The 16,605-nt window shown below is 39.2% G+C and overlaps 1 protein-coding gene across 3 annotated transcripts in view; it reads right to left on the bottom strand.

Annotated features, from left to right (window-relative positions):
• The window catches only part of HTR4 (5-hydroxytryptamine receptor 4), a 161,247-nt gene that overhangs the window by 139,430 nt on the left and 5,212 nt on the right, over positions 1-16,605 (bottom strand). For all 3 annotated transcript variants that reach the window (XM_017875841.1, XM_017875840.1, XM_017875839.1), the window contains exon 2: positions 3,749-3,821. In XM_017875841.1, coding sequence (XP_017731330.1) covers positions 3,749-3,774 — 26 coding nt within the window. In that variant the 5' untranslated portion in view covers positions 3,775-3,821. The remainder of the gene's footprint in view (positions 1-3,748; positions 3,822-16,605) is intronic.

The raw sequence follows: 16,605 nt of genomic DNA, 5'->3' as shown, positions 1-16,605 counted from the left end.
AAAAAAAAAAAAAAAAAAAAAAAAAAAAAATGCAGCTGCCTCCTCTGGAGCCTTGAGGAGGAAAAAACAGACCAATAAAACAGATCAAGTGGGTGTCAGATTGTCTGGAAAGAGGCTGCCTGTTGACTGCTAGGTTGGCTGACACTATTTAGCAAGGGACAGGACTCATCAGGAACTTGCCTTCCCAACTAGGGCCTGATTCACTGCCAGGTTTTCATCATGATTCAATCCATCGTGCATCAACTGCTTTCTCTGCCATGGAGGCTCTTAAGAGGAAAATGCTTATAATGCTTCACATATTGCTAAAATCAAGACCTAGTATGACTTCTCTTTAGTCTTACCTTGTAGTTCACAGAGAACACAGCTCATTGTATGTATCTTACTATTAGAATTCTGTTATCATCATATTAAATACTTTAGTTCAGTGATTGTCATCTAGCTACACTGTGAGATCCTTAAGCCCAGGAAATTGTCTCCTTCTTTCTGACACAAAGTGTAGGTGCTTAATTATTTTATAGTAAAGAAATAAAGACAATCTACTGACAACTTCTTCCTGTAGTTGGCCATGATTCCATTTTCTAACTTTCCTGGAACTCCCAAAATTCTCTTTTATGTCTAATCCTGGTCCTCCAGCATTTTTCAAAGTAGTTCTTTGAGCTTGTACACTGTAGCTACTCCCAAATTACCTTTGATTATGTTGGCCAGAGTTAGTTTCTGATGTTTTTAGTCAAGGATGCTGACAGACACATTGTAGCAAGGACCAAGCTGAATGAGAAAACTCAATTAAATGACGCCAAACAAACAAAAAAATGAAGTGATCAGTATGGCCGGACAAAATACTTAACTGTAAGACATTTTATTTAATAGAAAATGTCAACTAGGACCTCTCTGTCTCTTGATATCTGGGGAAAATTGACTGGAGTCCCTCAATTCTACAGCTTGTGGAAGTCTAAAGCCTTCTTTCAGATTTCTGAAATCTCCCTAGGGCATTTATAATCTCCTGCCATCCTGTTCCTTTTGGGTGTCCTATCTCACATGGGCATCCTCTCTTCTAAACCACAGTTACCAACACAGGAATGTCAGACATCTCAGCAATGTATACATAGACCCACACACGCACATTCACATGCACATACGTATTGAAATAAAACATTTATCATATAAGAGAAAGCAATGCAGTTTTATGACCTTGAGAAAGTTATTTAACCTCCTTGTGTCTTAGTTGACACACGTTGTAAAATAGGGATAATAAGGATATGTATCTTGTAGGACTGTGTTAAAAATTAAATGGAATCATATCTGTTTCTACCCCATGCTGAGCTCACACATTCAACAAAAGAAACATTCAACACTAATTCATATCCAAACTAGAAAATTTTCCTGAAGGACTGGGTCCTTGGAGAAGTCAGCGCACATACCCCATTAAAGAAAAAAACAAAAAGTTATGCAACTGTACTCTCAAAGTCCCCTACAACTAATGTTTTGCCCCTTCCCAAACAGAGCCCAGATTCTCCCTTTCTGAATCATCTCTCCTCCAAACTCCTCCCTTTTCCATTCATTTTCTTCTATCTTCAGAGCAAGTAAAAGGATTCTTTTCCTGGGCTAGAAAACCAGACCTTTTGGTTTCACCCTATGTAGGTACTTTTCCAAGTGGGGACATCCCTTACCAAGGAAGAATTTCTGGTTCATGCTTTTAAAATGACAAAATTTACCCTTGCTAATTATACCTAGAACATGGGTGTCTAGACTTCAGTCATTTGCATAAAACCCTTGTGATTTTTTTAACATTCCTTTATTAATTAATATAAAATGCATAATATTTTAAAAGAAACTGACATTTCATTTTAAATAAATTAATCATGGAAGGAAATATTTTTTACTATTTTAAGTGGCAGAATAGTATTACTCATCCTCAGGAGGTAACCTCAAAATAAGCATTTAATTTTAAAATAAAAATACTGTTGGTGTACCACCTAAATTCATTATGCATTCCTAACAATTCATGCATCACAATTTGGTAAATGTGAGCCATAATAATCTTTTATTATGGACATTCAGAGGCTGTACGGAGAGGACATGAGTGGAAAATCTGTGGCATTTGCCTGTTATTAATATTGTGGATAGAGGGGGGAGTGGGTGAGGAGGAACATATGTTGATGGGATCTGGTTAGAAAACTGACAGAGAGAATGGTCCAGAGACAAGATTCTGGGGCGTGATATCATCTTGTATCCCGTACTATTGTTCCACAGCACCCAGAAGAATGGCTAATGTCCATTTAATCAAATTGTGTTCTGCTCTTAGAATCTAATGCTGCTATAAATAAATGTTTAAAAGCTAGAAATGTTACAGATCATAATATCTGAATTATTCCCCCAAAAGTACATTTTGACCAACTGATCCAGTTTGATACAGTGTCTGAAATTTAAAACTATTTTATAATGTGTCACCATTGATATTGCTCACTCTGGCTTTTTAATTAATAAAAATAAAATTGAGATTCTCTGCATTTCACTCTGCTTTCTCTGGGCAAATAATTTCACAAACTTTTAGAGGAAAATTAAAGACCTGGCACCAGGTCTGGCACCAGCCTAAATAATCTATGTTAAAGTCCTAAGACTCTGAACCAAGTCAGTACATCTGGGAAACAACAAAGTCCACATACTTTTATAGAGAGTGTAAAATGTTTTATTGCTAAAAATGCAGTCTTTTTGTATATCTATATGTATTAGAACACAACCTTCTTTGAAATATATATATTACAACAACGGCAAACTGATCAACATCTCTTTATTAAATACCCACCATGTACCAGGGATTTTGCCAGGGATCATGAAATACATTCTACCCTCAAGGAATTCCCTGGTTGGGGTGATAGTACATCTTGGCAACTCAAGTCATATTACACTAGAGTTTCTGTCAAGATATTTGACAGTTCATTTTGTGATAGTTTCCTACTATGTCAAACACAGAGGCACAAGGCCCCTGATCTATACCTGAAATATACTTTTCTAGAGGTCTCAAGTGAATGCAAAACAGTTCCTGTGATTACAGAAAGAATGTATTTTTTAGGATGTATTCCAGCTACTGATATCTATGAATAATTCTCAGTCTCAAAGGCCAATTCATAACATTTAGGCCTTATTGAATACACTTTTCTTTGTACTATTTGATTGTGCCAAATAAAACAAGTCTGTTCGAAAAGAAATTCTTCCCTAGGAGTCGGATTATTATTTCATCTCCAAGGTTTGCAGAAAATTACAGGAAAACAAATCAGAACCAAAGAAAACCATTTAGCTTTAAGTAACTATACCATGCAACCATTATGTCACATAATATAATAACCTAGTTGAGAAAAGAAGTGAACAAACTAGACCCTGCTATAAAAAGCAACTTGAATTTGTCTCAAGTTTAGATGTACAGATAGATATTCTTAAGCTATTTTTACCCCTACTTAAATACATCTTTTTTCCTATTACAGACATGAATATCTATTTTCAAACACCATCTCCATAATGCAGACTTTTAGTATAGGAAGCTGGAAATATTTACAGCCATATTACATTTTTCATTTAAACAGAAATGACAAAACGCTAATAATCAAGCAGTACCATGAACATGATTATATATGAAACATCAAAGAAAATCCACATCCGTTAACTTTATAACTCTATAACAACAGATTTTTAGACACTTCATAGCAGAAATGTTCACAATTTATGACACAATATGTACAGAAAGGTAACATACCTCACATTAGCATCAAATTTGTCCATTACAGGAAATAAGCATGAGTGAGTCGGATTTCGGTGCCCACAGGGTCCTAAAATGGGGGAAGTAAAAAGATGTTAAAAAAGACAGTACCATTGAAAAATAGAAGTCCTTGTTTTAAAAAAGTCAAGTAATTATTGCTTCCTATTAAGACTTGTTTTGTAGAAATATTTAATAAATAATACTAAAGCAAAAAGCTTTTGGCATATGGATGTACGGAACAGCTGAGTGCCACAAAAGGTTTCTTTACATCCTACTGATTGCTTGGTGATTAAAACATATGGGTGCTTCTTTTTGCTTCAAAGAAAAAAAAAAAGGTTTAAACTATTTTAAGGGTAGGGAATCACAGATTCTTTTGAGAATCTAGTAAACTCTTGAGAACTGTCTGACCAGAAAAAAATAGATATGCATGCACACACATGCACACTTTCTAGACAGTCCATGGTTCCTTGAACTCAGGAATCCAGGAATCCCGGGCCCATCCAGGAACCCCAGGCTAAGAATTCCCAATTGAAAGAGAGTTAACTTTGAATTACCAAAGTTCCTCTATCACAGACCCTCAGAAGACCTCATACTCTTTAATGAATGGGCATTCACTGATCTCCACAAAATCAACCCTCTTAACTAATTCTTCAGTTCCATTTTTGCAAAGAATTTTTATATCTTCCTCACATCTGTTCCACAGCATGATGAATCAGTGAGTGTAGGGGCAGGACCCAGCTGTCTCTTCCAGGGTCACCACGAGCACGTTCCTTTTTCTTCTGAGCATCATCATTCACTTCTCAGTAAAGAGAAGAGATTGGAAAAAAATAATCTCTGAGTTAACTCTTAGCTCTGATAGTCTATAGTTGTGTTTGCTAGTTTTCTAATTGAATCTTACCAAGAGGAAACTTGAAATCTGTTTATCTACATAACAGAACCATGAAACTCAGCCTGGACCCTTGGACACCTTGGCCAGGGTGAGCTAAACAGATGTGGCTGGCAGCCAGGAAGAGAATGGCAGATCACAAGATCTGGAAAGGACCTCGACTCTCAGTGTTTTTCAATGTTTGTTTCTTAGATCCTCTAAACTTAACAGGAGCTCCCATGGGCATTTCTGGGCCTGGAGCAGACATGGGGAAGGCTCCACCTGCAGAAATCTGAGCCCCCCTCCCCTAATCTGAAGCAAAGTAGCTCAGTCCACATCTATCTGTTTTATATTTTGAATGTAGAATAATATTTTGCTGGAAATACACAAGTACAAAGCCCTAACTATTGAAGTGATGGGGTTCAATTCTCTTTCCTCATCTATCTAAAATTTTTCCTGAGATGATCACATCCATCTGGTAGCTGAAAATGCAGTACAATTACAATACTATTCACTGTAGACTCCCAAAATTGTATCCCTACGTTGAGACTTTCCCAGACGTAGACAGTGACCATCCAGCATCTCAAGATGGATGATTAAAAAGCATTTCAAACTGAACTCTTCCTTTCTCATCTCCAACACAAAAACCTCCTCTCTCCCAGTGTTCTCCATCTCAGTAAATGGCCCACCATCTACCCAGTGATTCAGACCAAAAACATTTCTTCTCATACCCTAAGACTAAACCATCAGCAAACTCATTCTCTCTCTGTTGAAAATGATTCCTGGCCAGCGGTGGTGGCTCATGCCTATAATCCTAACACTTTGGGAGGCCTAGGTGAGCAGATCGCTTGAGCCCAGGAGTTTGAGACCAGCCTGGGCAACATGGCAAAACCCCGTCTCTACAAAAAATTAGCTGGGCGTGGTGACACATGCCTGTAGTCCCAGCTACCTGGGGGGCTGAGGTGGGAGGATTACCTGAGCCCAGGAGATTGAGGCTGCTGTGAGCCAAGATCATGCTACTGCACTCCAGCCTGGGTGACAAAGTGAGACCCTGTCTCAAGAAAAAAGAATGAAAGAAAAAAAGTAAAAGAAAGAAAGAAAATTATTCCTACACCTGACCCTTCTCATCACCTCTGGACCCAGCACCCGGGGCCAAGCCACCAATTTCTTTCTCTGAAATACTCACCCACACCTCCAATCTGTCTCCTGCCAGAATGATATTTTTAAAATGTAAGTCAGGTCATTTCTTGCTTGCATAAAATTCTAGTGGCTTCCTATCATACTTGGAATACAATCCAAATTCCTTATCATAGCTAACCAGACCTTACATGGTCTGGCCCCCACTCTTCTCCAAACTCAACTGTAGCCATGCCCCTCCCCTTCCCTGCCCAGCAACTCACTGGCTTTGCTGCTTTCCTGGGCCATAATTGTAGGTTCCCACCTCGGGGCCTTTTCACTTTGTCTCTTTTCCCTGGAATGTGACCGTGTAGATTACTCTCTCACTTCCTTAGGGGTGCCGCTCAAATATCACTTCCTCAGACAGGTCTTCTCTCAACACCTAACTACAATTTCACACCCCATTTTCTAAAAATGTCTATCCTCTTTCTCTGTTCTATTTTTCCTTCTCAGTATATACATATATAGTCAATTGCTTCTTTATTTGTGATCTGTCTTGCTCACTAGAATATACATTTCAAGAGGGCATAGGACACTGTCTTGATCACTGTGACATCCTCAGTGCCCTAGAGAATTGCCTGGTGTAGTGTATCCTCATCATAGATATTTATTGAGTCAACTAAGTGGTTCATTCATTTTGCAAATTAGAAAACTGAGGCTTAGGAGTTTTTGACTTCCACACTAGGAGGAAGGGGACCATCCCAGAATACAATATAGTAATTTAAAGAATAGCAAAAGTGTTATATCTTAATTAGTTACCCTTTACTACATGTTAATAAGTGCCAGACATTGCCCTTTTTCTCCTCCTCCAACCTTTGAGTCCAACCTCTAAGTCCAACCTCCATCCTATAGATGAAGAGACTGAGGGTCAGAGAGGTTAATTGAATTGCTGAAGTCATACCCAGCAGCACTTGACCAATCTGGGAATAGAATTCAGGGCTATGAATTCCAAAACTCGAGCTTTAGCTTACATCATTCTTGTCATCTTATTATATGTCCTCCCACTGGAACAAGAGAGTATCCTGATGAAAGTGAACATTTACCATAATTTTCTGCTGTCCATCCATCTATTTCATCTTTCTCTGAGAATAATGTCTTGATTTTCCTTACTGGAACCAACCCTTCCCTCCTCTAATATCTAGCTCCAGTGATGAACACATAAGTAGGGCTGGTCAATCAGAATAGTCCATTCCTGGCAACAAGAATGCCTTAGCTTACTGGCTGGACCAGGGAAAGCAAGGCCTAGAATTTTGCTAGAAAAGCCTATCTTTCCTCTGGTGTTGTCAGACAGTTCAAAGCTGTTGGTGGCCATCATTGCCACCCCATGGGGGGAGGCTGTCTGAGAAGAAAACTAAAGCAAAGGAAGGCAGGGCTGCAATACAGGGAATGCCAGTGTCCTGACTACATAATTTGAGGCTTCCTGCAGTGTCTTAAGAAAATTTTACACTTGAATGTCCTAATTACTAGAGCCAACAAATTTTTTTCCCTCCCTTTTTTTTTTTTTTTTTTTTTTTTTTAGAGAAGACAGGGGTATCACCGTGTAGCCAAGGATGGATCTCGATATCCTGACCTCGTGATCCGACTCCGCTCGGCCTCACCAAGAGTGCCTGGATTGACAGGCTGACCCACCGTGCCCCGCTTTTTCCCTCCATTAAGCCAGTTCAGTTGGCCAGTCAAGCAAGCAAAGGAATGCTGAGTAATATACAATAAAATCAATATTGTATTGTTTTACAAATTAAAAGGAAGAAAAGCTGGGTAGTTTCAGCTTTAAAAGACGTTAAAATCTAAAGTTTATATCATTAAAACTGCATATGGAAATGTTACAACACAAGGAAAATCTTATATATTCATAGCATATACATTGTTACATTTTTTGCACTGAAACCCAGTGAGCAAATTTAAAATGATTGCCTTTTAACAAACCAGTGAGATAGCATGCATTTTATTAGAGAAAAAGGAACAGAGGAAGAAGGAGGAGTTCATGATTAGTACCTATCCTAATTTGATTAATTGATTATGCCCAACTATTTTCTGCAGGGCTCACCAGGGAGAATTAATCAGAGCCATGATTATAGGAACATCTCTTGCTGGGAAGATTGCATAGGGTGAGGGGGATGTGGAAGGAACCAGTGCTTTTATCTTGAATACTTATATTTCTGGCTTCTTCACAAAACACTGCCTAGCTAATTAAAAACACAATCAGCTCAGAGCATCTCCTATGCTCAGGTACAAGTTGTGTCACCTCTAAAAATTCTGCCAATTGAAATCCATTAAGACCTGGTGTGTATGTGTGTGGGGGTGTGAGTGTGTTATAATGACAGTCACGCTGTACCCTACCATCTGGGCTAAGGGACAAGAAATGATACCCTCCATACTAATCTGCTTCGGAGAAACAGTCCTAGATCATGGCAAGTTCTGGAAAAGGGATGGGCAAGGAGTCAAGCAAACCCTTCTACCATGTGAGGTACAAATGCATGTCTCAATAGTCTCTCAAGACCATGCTTGACAAACTCAAACCACTGGAATTACTTAAAACATTTTATCCATCATAAAAGTAAAATTGCAGCAACACGTAACTCCATCAGATTCCCTTGAGCTTCTTTTTCTTGATGGATATATTCAGAATCTGATTTTTCCTTATAAGACTAGGAGGAGGAGGAAGAGCTTACTTTATTTATGCCACTCAATACCATTCCAACCCTTGGTTTTCTGGCTTTACAAGTTTTAAGGGCAAACCCCAAAGGTAAGTGCATCCCATCTTTACCCTTGTTTTTGATTCAGAATTCTCTGAAATATTGCTGTGGAACAGTCGTTAATGGTTAACAGAAGGTGTGTAGTTGCATCTCTATTATAAGAAGTGTGAGCACAGGGTTCACATGTGAATAGTCCCCACCTATTGGAATGAATATCGATGTAGTTTGGTACAGTGTCAACATCTGCAAACCTGGAGATATGTTCTAACCTCAGCTTGCTTTTCTCCGCTTTGTTTTGTTTTCTCTGGTTTTGGTTGCATGGATGGATATTCATGCATAATTATGCTTGGATTGACCACGTTTCTTTATAGAGTCTGCCTACATTTGTTCAATTTCTACATCAAAGGACATATCCCAATACCCTTCTTTTAGGACAAGTGTCAGGAGTAAGTAAAACATTATTATGTTAATAGCCAAATCAAGGGTGGGAGCCTGACATAATGGAATAATTGATTATGGCCCACTGGAGGGGAAGTCACTGGACCTAGGTCCTCCACCTGACACTGCTACTGTCTTATTCTTAAGCAAGTCTGTTCACTATTCATGATCTCAATTTTCCCAGTTGCAGAATGGAACGGGGCAGAGGATGAACCCACGGGAGAAATGTCCAATAATTAGAACTTCTCTAAAGTTACAGGAAATTTGTAGAATGTCTCAGATAGGTTCCTTAGGTAGAATAAAAGTAAGAGAAATGTGTAAGGCCAGATATTGGATAAGATTTACCTATACAAAGGCTTGTTGTTGGCTTTGTCAGCTCACTGCTACAACCTACTACCCGCCATATGCACTAAAACACACAATCCCATCAGGATCACACAAGCAAGCAACTCACAAACAGTCTTACAAATTCCATCATGCTCATGATTTCCTAGTACTCCAAACTCTCTTGACCTTCAGTATGAAAAAAATTATGGAATCAACTGAAAACTTGCAACAAAGAAAATACTCTCACTAAATGGAAGAAAAGAATCCTCTTCTTGGCTATTTACTTGGATTTTGTTTTCCGGGAAACATTCAGAATTTATCAGATGCTGTCCTGGCAATTTTTTTAACCTTAATCAGCTGATATATTCTCTTTAAAAGAATTTCTGCCTATAAATTCGTCCCTCACCAAAAAACCACATTGTTTATCTAGAGATCTAAATTGCAGTGTACAGGTGAAAATGTGTACAAACGATTTAAAAAAAAAAAAAGGAAGCCTGTGTTTCACGTGCTGGATCTTATTAGCGCTGGTAGTAAAAATGTCATTTGAACTAAGTCATTTAGAAAGATTTAGTCCTAAATTAAAAGTTTCTAGCCATTTCATTTGCATAACTGAATATCCAATACGGACACCAATTTTGTTATAATTGAAATACATCTATACTGACAAGTACAATTAGGATGCAAAATGTTTACTTTTTTCAAAGTAAACACACGTTTCTCAGCTGGGTTAATAAACATATCACAGCTGGTAAGTTTAGCACCTTTGTGAAAAAACTATTACATTAAACAGCCCTTAACCAATGAAAGGATATTTAAAAGGCATACCCAATCTACCTTTTGTTAAGAGGGATGGATTACAGGAAAAATAAAGGGGTAACATACAATTCCATTTCATGTTGTGCTGAATGGGATATATCTAGTGTTTCTAGAAATCGGGTTTTTTTTCCCAAAGGCAGAGATTTTTTTTCCCCAAAGAATACAATGAGATCCCAAGAAAACAGGACCAATTAAGTGTTAATCTGGAAATTTCATGGGAAAAAAAGAGAAGATTCAGTCATTAATTCATGTGCTTTTGGAATCACTTGATTAACATTTCACTTGCTATTTGATCACAAATGCTATGAGAAAAGAGATATAGTATGTGATCAGCAAGCATCTGAGAATAAATGGCACGGCATAATCTGAAAGTTCTACTCAATAATTAGAGAAGGAATAATTAGCCCTGTCTTTGTGGCTCCAGAGGAGAAATGGGTGCAAGGCTCATGAGGAATTTGAGACTCACTGTGAGGTAGTTCATTTCAATCATCAGTGCTGTCCAATTATTGATCTGTGTGCCTTGGCAAGCGAAAGGATCCACCTCAGTAGGAGGCTTAGACTAAGGCCAGAAAGCCATCAGATAGTCACGTTTGAGGGAAATAAACAAATCTTGAATGATTCTGAATTCTGAGGAAATCCAGGAATGCAACGAGAACAGAACTAAGAGGCTGTCTATTGTAGAGCAATGGTTCTCAAGTTTAGGCATGCATAAGAATCACCTGCAGGCTTGTAAAAATGCAAAGGCTGGACCTTACCCCCAAGTTTCTGATGTAGTAGATTTAGAATGGAGAATCTACATTTTAACAAATGCACAGATATTACTGCTGCTGGTGGTTCAGGGACCACTCTTTGAGAACCACCGTGGCAAAGCAGCAGTTCTCCAAGTGTGGTTCACATCCCACTGGAGAAAGGATATGGTCTTAGGCAGTAGGTATCTACAGCATTAAGTATTCATCAGATCGTATGGCAAAAAATGTGTTCCCTTTTAATTTTCTATTTTAGTTACTGTTTATGTTGATTAAAAGGATTCAAATAGGTGCTAGTTTATCTATGAAAACCCTCCTGTTATTTCCTAATCTCTCTTTTTAAAGGAAGAATAGGTCTCAGACTCACAATTTTTTTTTTCTGGAAACACCATTGTCTTAGTTGGGACCCCAAGAAGCGGAACTTGTGATAAGGACTAAACACACATTGTTAATTTGGCAGGTGCCATTACACAGATAGGGGATAATAATACAAAAAACGGAATAAGGCACAGTCAATAAAATGTGTGTTATTAAGCCACTGAAGCTTAATCTCACAGGGAAGCTTTGAGAAATGGTGTAAAACATATGCCTCAGAATTCTCCCAGACAAGCGGGTAGGATGGTAGGGTGTGGATACTCCTGCACCCACAATTTTTTGGTTAGAGCTATCCAAAGTGGAATCTGGATTCTCAGGCACCTCCAATTTATTGTGCTTGTGTGCAAAGGGGATTCCAGTAGCCTGAGAGCAGCCCTCTAAAAATGTTGCAGCTTCATCATTGGAAGTCTGACGGCTTACAGAGAAATGGTCAGGGGATCTACAGGGAAATGAAGCAACACCAACATTGTCTGTTCCAGCTATTTAGCTGAAATACAATATGAATACATTGTTCTTGGTATATTGTATTTGTTTGTACAGTTATCTTCTATTTCTTGCAATTGGTACTGGTTTTCACTTTTCAATTTTGTTTCCTTATAAAATAAATTTATTTAAGGAAAATTAATTGATCTAAAGAAAAATGTTACGCAGTTAATGTTCCAGATGGTATGAAAGGTGGCAAGAATCATGAAGGAGTAAAACTCAAACAACTGACGTTTGAGAAATGCTGGCATAATGGTTTAAAGTGGGAGTTGGCACCTTTTTTTTCCTGTAAATGGCTATTTACCAAGTATTTTAGGCTGTCAAGAGCATAAGGTCACTGTCACAACTACTCAACTCTGCTGTGTAGTATGAAAACAGCCATTAACAATACATAAATGATGGACATGGCTGTGTTCCAATAAAACTAAATATATGGACATAGAAATTTACATTTTACATAATTTACACTTGTCACAAAATATTATTCTCCTTTTGATTTTTTTGAACAATTTAAAAATGTAAACATTTATTTTTTAGCTTGCAAGCCATACAAAAACAGGCAGTGGGATAGATAGTTTGCAACCCCTGATTCAAACCACAACCCTGGAATCTGTCCTAGTTCTATTAATTACCGATATGATCTTGGGCAAATTACTTGACTTCTCATAGCCTCAGCAGCCTCATCTGTATAATGGGGATAAACATACCAACAACCTCACAAGGTTGATGCAAAATTTAAAAATAGGAAATGAACACTTATAAAGCAGGTGCTCAATGAGTCAGCCAGCTGTTGTAATAAGGTGGATTCCAGCTTTCCTGTGTCCCAATAATTGCAGGGTAGATATTTCCTACTCTGCTTCTTCACAAAGGCAGCTGTGCACCTAGTGGCCCATCTCCCCTACTTTGGAATGTGGCTAAAGAAATTATTCCTCTTCTATACAGGATACGCCTCTGAAGGCTGAGCTTGAAAAGGCCCAAAAGTTCTTGTCATTACTGATTGCAGAGGTCTGGAATTGGGAGCAGGTCAAATCGAAATTTGCCTTTCATCTAAATTAACTCTTTACGACTAGTATTTTGAATCTTACAGAATTATGCTGTTGACAGCAGTGGTTCTCAAACATTAGTATATCTAAAAATCACACGGAAAACTGTAGGTTCAGGCACTGCCACACTCAAAGCATTTTTTTTTTTTCTTGTTTTTAAGATGGAGTCTCGCTCTGTCGCCCAGGCAGGAGTGCAGTGGCCTGATCTCGGCTCGCTGCAAGCTCCGCCTCCCGGGTTCACGCCATTCTCCTGCCTCAGCCTCCTGAGTAGCTGGGACTACAGGCGCCCGCCACCGCGCCTGGCTAATTGTTTCGTATTTTTAGTAGAGACGGGGGTTCACCGTGTTAGCCAGGATGGTCTCAATCTCCTGACCTCGTGATCTGCCCGCCTTGGCCTCCCGAAGTGCTGGGATTACAGGCTTAAGCCACTGCGCCCTGCCTCAAAGCATTTTTGAATCATAAATGCCCCCGTGATTCTGATGAAGATGATTCCTGGAGAGCAGTTCAGGAGACACTGCAAGGATGGAGTGCAATCTGTCCAGGTGAGTATACCCTTCTGAAATCCTCTTTAATGATTTTTCTGTATCTGTTTAAATGCCTCATTGGCTGAGAGACCTGGATTATAGTATTTGCTCTGAGTACCAAGAGAAAGGTTTCTGCAGGCATGTTTACCTCTGCTGTCCTCACTCTATGCTATTTCTTCTGAACCTCCTAGATTAGGAAACCATTTATACAGAATTCTCCATTTCAGATATCATGTGCTAATGATCATATCCAGTTAAACATGCCAGTGCAATCTCAAAAGACATAGGCTATTTACAGCCTCTTAGATGAAAATTCTTGAGCAAAATCTACATTTTTCCTAGACTAATAAAATGTCACCTCCCCAAAGGCTGCTGTCTACAATCTCCTACCAAGAGTTTCTAAACCAACCCCTGGAGCAAAAAATAAAATTATACCCATAGACTTTAGAGGAGTCCATTTAACAAGAAGAAAGGGCTCCTGGGGAAGAAGCAGAAGAAGAGCAATGGCACATTTTTATAACAGATCAAGAACCTAACCCTTCACCTGCATTGCCTCATTCTCCTTCACTTCACACTATCAGGAGATTCTGCAATTATTCTCATTTCACAGATGAAGAAACTGAGGCATAGGAAAGAGGAGCCACCCAAAGCAATTCCAGACAGTGACTCCAGAGCCCAGAGTTTTAACCACTAAGTTATCCCCCCCACACACACACACACAAACCCAGATCTCAATGATCCCCTATCTCAGCTCTCCCAGCTTAATTTACTATTACTTATTTAGCTTCTCAAAGCTTGCTTTCAGAATGTCTACCAGCACTTGAAAGACAATACGTTTTTAACTAAGGCTCAATTTTGCCCTTGGCATCATGTGACTTTGAGCTCCTCACTTTGCCCCAGGTTTATAGCTGTTCAGTGTGGTTAAGATATCCAGCCCATCTGTCTTATAGACCCACTACTATTCATGAAGTTCAAATAAGATAACTTATGTGAAAGTCCTCCGAACATTGCAAAAAGTTATCCAAAATGATAATTTCTCAGTCTGTCATTTTCATAAATCATTTTGAAACATTGAGAAGGAAGAAAGAGTGCATTCATTTTATGAAATCATCCGTGTCAAAAATCAGATTTTCCAGAGATGTAAGGTAGATTGTAAAATACCAAAACTGCTGATCTCTGGGGGAGCAAAGAAACACTACTATTTGGAAGGTGGACTGTTTTTTGTGGCTCAATGTAATGGAAATTATGGGAGCTTGAGAATCAGATGACCTGGGCACTGGACATTGCCCTGCCACTACCTGAACTTTAGTGCGTCTTTCCGTCTCCCCTTAAAGGGGAGACAAAGTTGCTTGCTGGTTAATAAGGCAGTTAGGGCCGGGCTCAGTGGCTCATGCCTGTAATCCCAGCACTTTGGGGGGCCGAGGCTGGTGGATCACCTGAGGTCAGGAGTTCGAGACCAGCCTGGCCAACATGGTGAAACCATGTCTCTACTAAAAGTACAGAAATTGGCCTAGGTGGGCGGATCAGGAGGTCAGGAGATCGAGACCATCTTGACTAACACGGTGAAACCCCATCTCTACTAAAGATACAAAAAATTAGCCGGGCGTGGTGGTAGTCCCTGCTACTTGGGAGGCTGAGGCAGGAGAATGGCGTGAACCCGGGAGGCGGAGCTTGCAGTGAGCGAGATTGTGCCACTGCACTCCTGCCTGGGCAACAGAGTGAGATTCCGTCTCAAAAAAAAAGTAGAGAAATTAGCCGGGCGTGGTGATGCACACCTATAATCCCAGCTACTTGGGAGGCTGAAGCAGAAGAATCACTTAAACCCAGGAGGCTAAGGTTTCAGTGAGCTGAGATTGCGCCACTGCACTCCAGCCTCGTTGACAGAGCAAGACTCCATCTCAAAAACAAAACAAAACAAAAAAAGAAGGTGGTTTGGGGATTCAGACTGCCAGTGTTAAGTACCAGCCCAATTACCACCTCATGAGTGACCTTGGACCGGTCATGTCACCTGTCTCGGTTTGTTTCCCCAGCATAAAAGTAAGAATAAGAAACAACTTTGCAATCATCCAAAGAATGGATTGGTGAATAGATACACAGAAATATGACAAAGCAACTATGGTAAAATTAGAATTATAGAATCTTTTTGGTGACTATATGAGTGTTCACTATATAGCTCTTTCAACCTGTCCCTGAAGTATGTATTTTCATAATAAAATATTGGAAAATAAGCCTCAAAAAGGGCAACAACAGAGTTTTTAGAAAAGTTAAATGAGATACAGAGCTCTCAGCAATGCTCATGGAAGGTGCTTGGCATTCAATGATGATCTACTGTGCAAGTTGAAGATGAGATACAATCTGTGAGTTAGAGTCGTGCTAGGTGAACAGATGTGATAAACATGAGCAGAATGAGAAGCCAGGCCACACGACACAGAAACCAGGTGGACAGAGAGGAGCCAGGATGTGCCCACTGAAGCATCAGAGTCGAAGAGAGGTGCACGAATGGAAGGATCAGGATGTTGTACCTGGGTTGCCTAATGTGGGAGAACCTCAAAAAGAAAGGCAGATTGTCTTTATTACAAGCCACAGTATGTGATTCTCCACCCAACATCCCTTTCGAAGAAGAAAAATACTGGCCTTGAAGTCAAACCTGAGTTTAAATCCCGTCTTTGCCATACTAGTTGTGTGATAGGAGGGGACATTTATTCAGGCATCCACTACACCACTTGTCATTGGAAAACTTTACCACTATCACAAGGATGAGCCTGTGACAACTATGCTTCTGCTAAGACTTCTTGGTCATAAACAATTGAGCCAATCAGATTCTCTTTCTTGAGAATCTGAACTAAGAGAACAGACTTCTGGGAATGTGTCAAACGAATTGCAGAGCAATGTGGAAAGAGTCACGAACTCCAGGAGCTGAGTTTTCTAGAATTGGCTGTTTTCCCATCCTTCCTGGAGCCAAGTTCCTTAACTCCATTATGAAAGCACTATTGTTTTTTCAATAAATCCCAATTTTTTGTTTAAGTAGCCAGTGTTGGCTTTTATTATGTATAACCAATAAATATATTTACTAATACACCTAGCCTTCTAACTAATACAAGAGTTTAAGTGTCTAGGCCTTAGTTTTCTCATCTGTAGATGAGAGAGACAATACTTCTCTCAGGAGTTCATAGAACAATCAAAGACTAGGTATATGAAATATACATGTGATAAATATTCAATAAACATTATTTAAACTAAATCTGAGTTTCAGAACAGATCTTTTTGAGCAAGTGCTTAGAGACACCTTGCTTGGATGGGGAATATGTGATCATGAAAAAAAAAAGAAGCTAATATTCAAGAAAAAGGAAGGAGTTGATTGAATTTGA

This window comes from Rhinopithecus bieti, unplaced genomic scaffold, assembly GCF_001698545.2.
Source record: "Rhinopithecus bieti isolate Rb0 unplaced genomic scaffold, ASM169854v2 scaffold_7673, whole genome shotgun sequence".
Classification (NCBI taxonomy): domain Eukaryota; kingdom Metazoa; phylum Chordata; class Mammalia; order Primates; family Cercopithecidae; genus Rhinopithecus; species Rhinopithecus bieti.
This window is presented reverse-complemented; position numbering and strand designations above follow the sequence as displayed.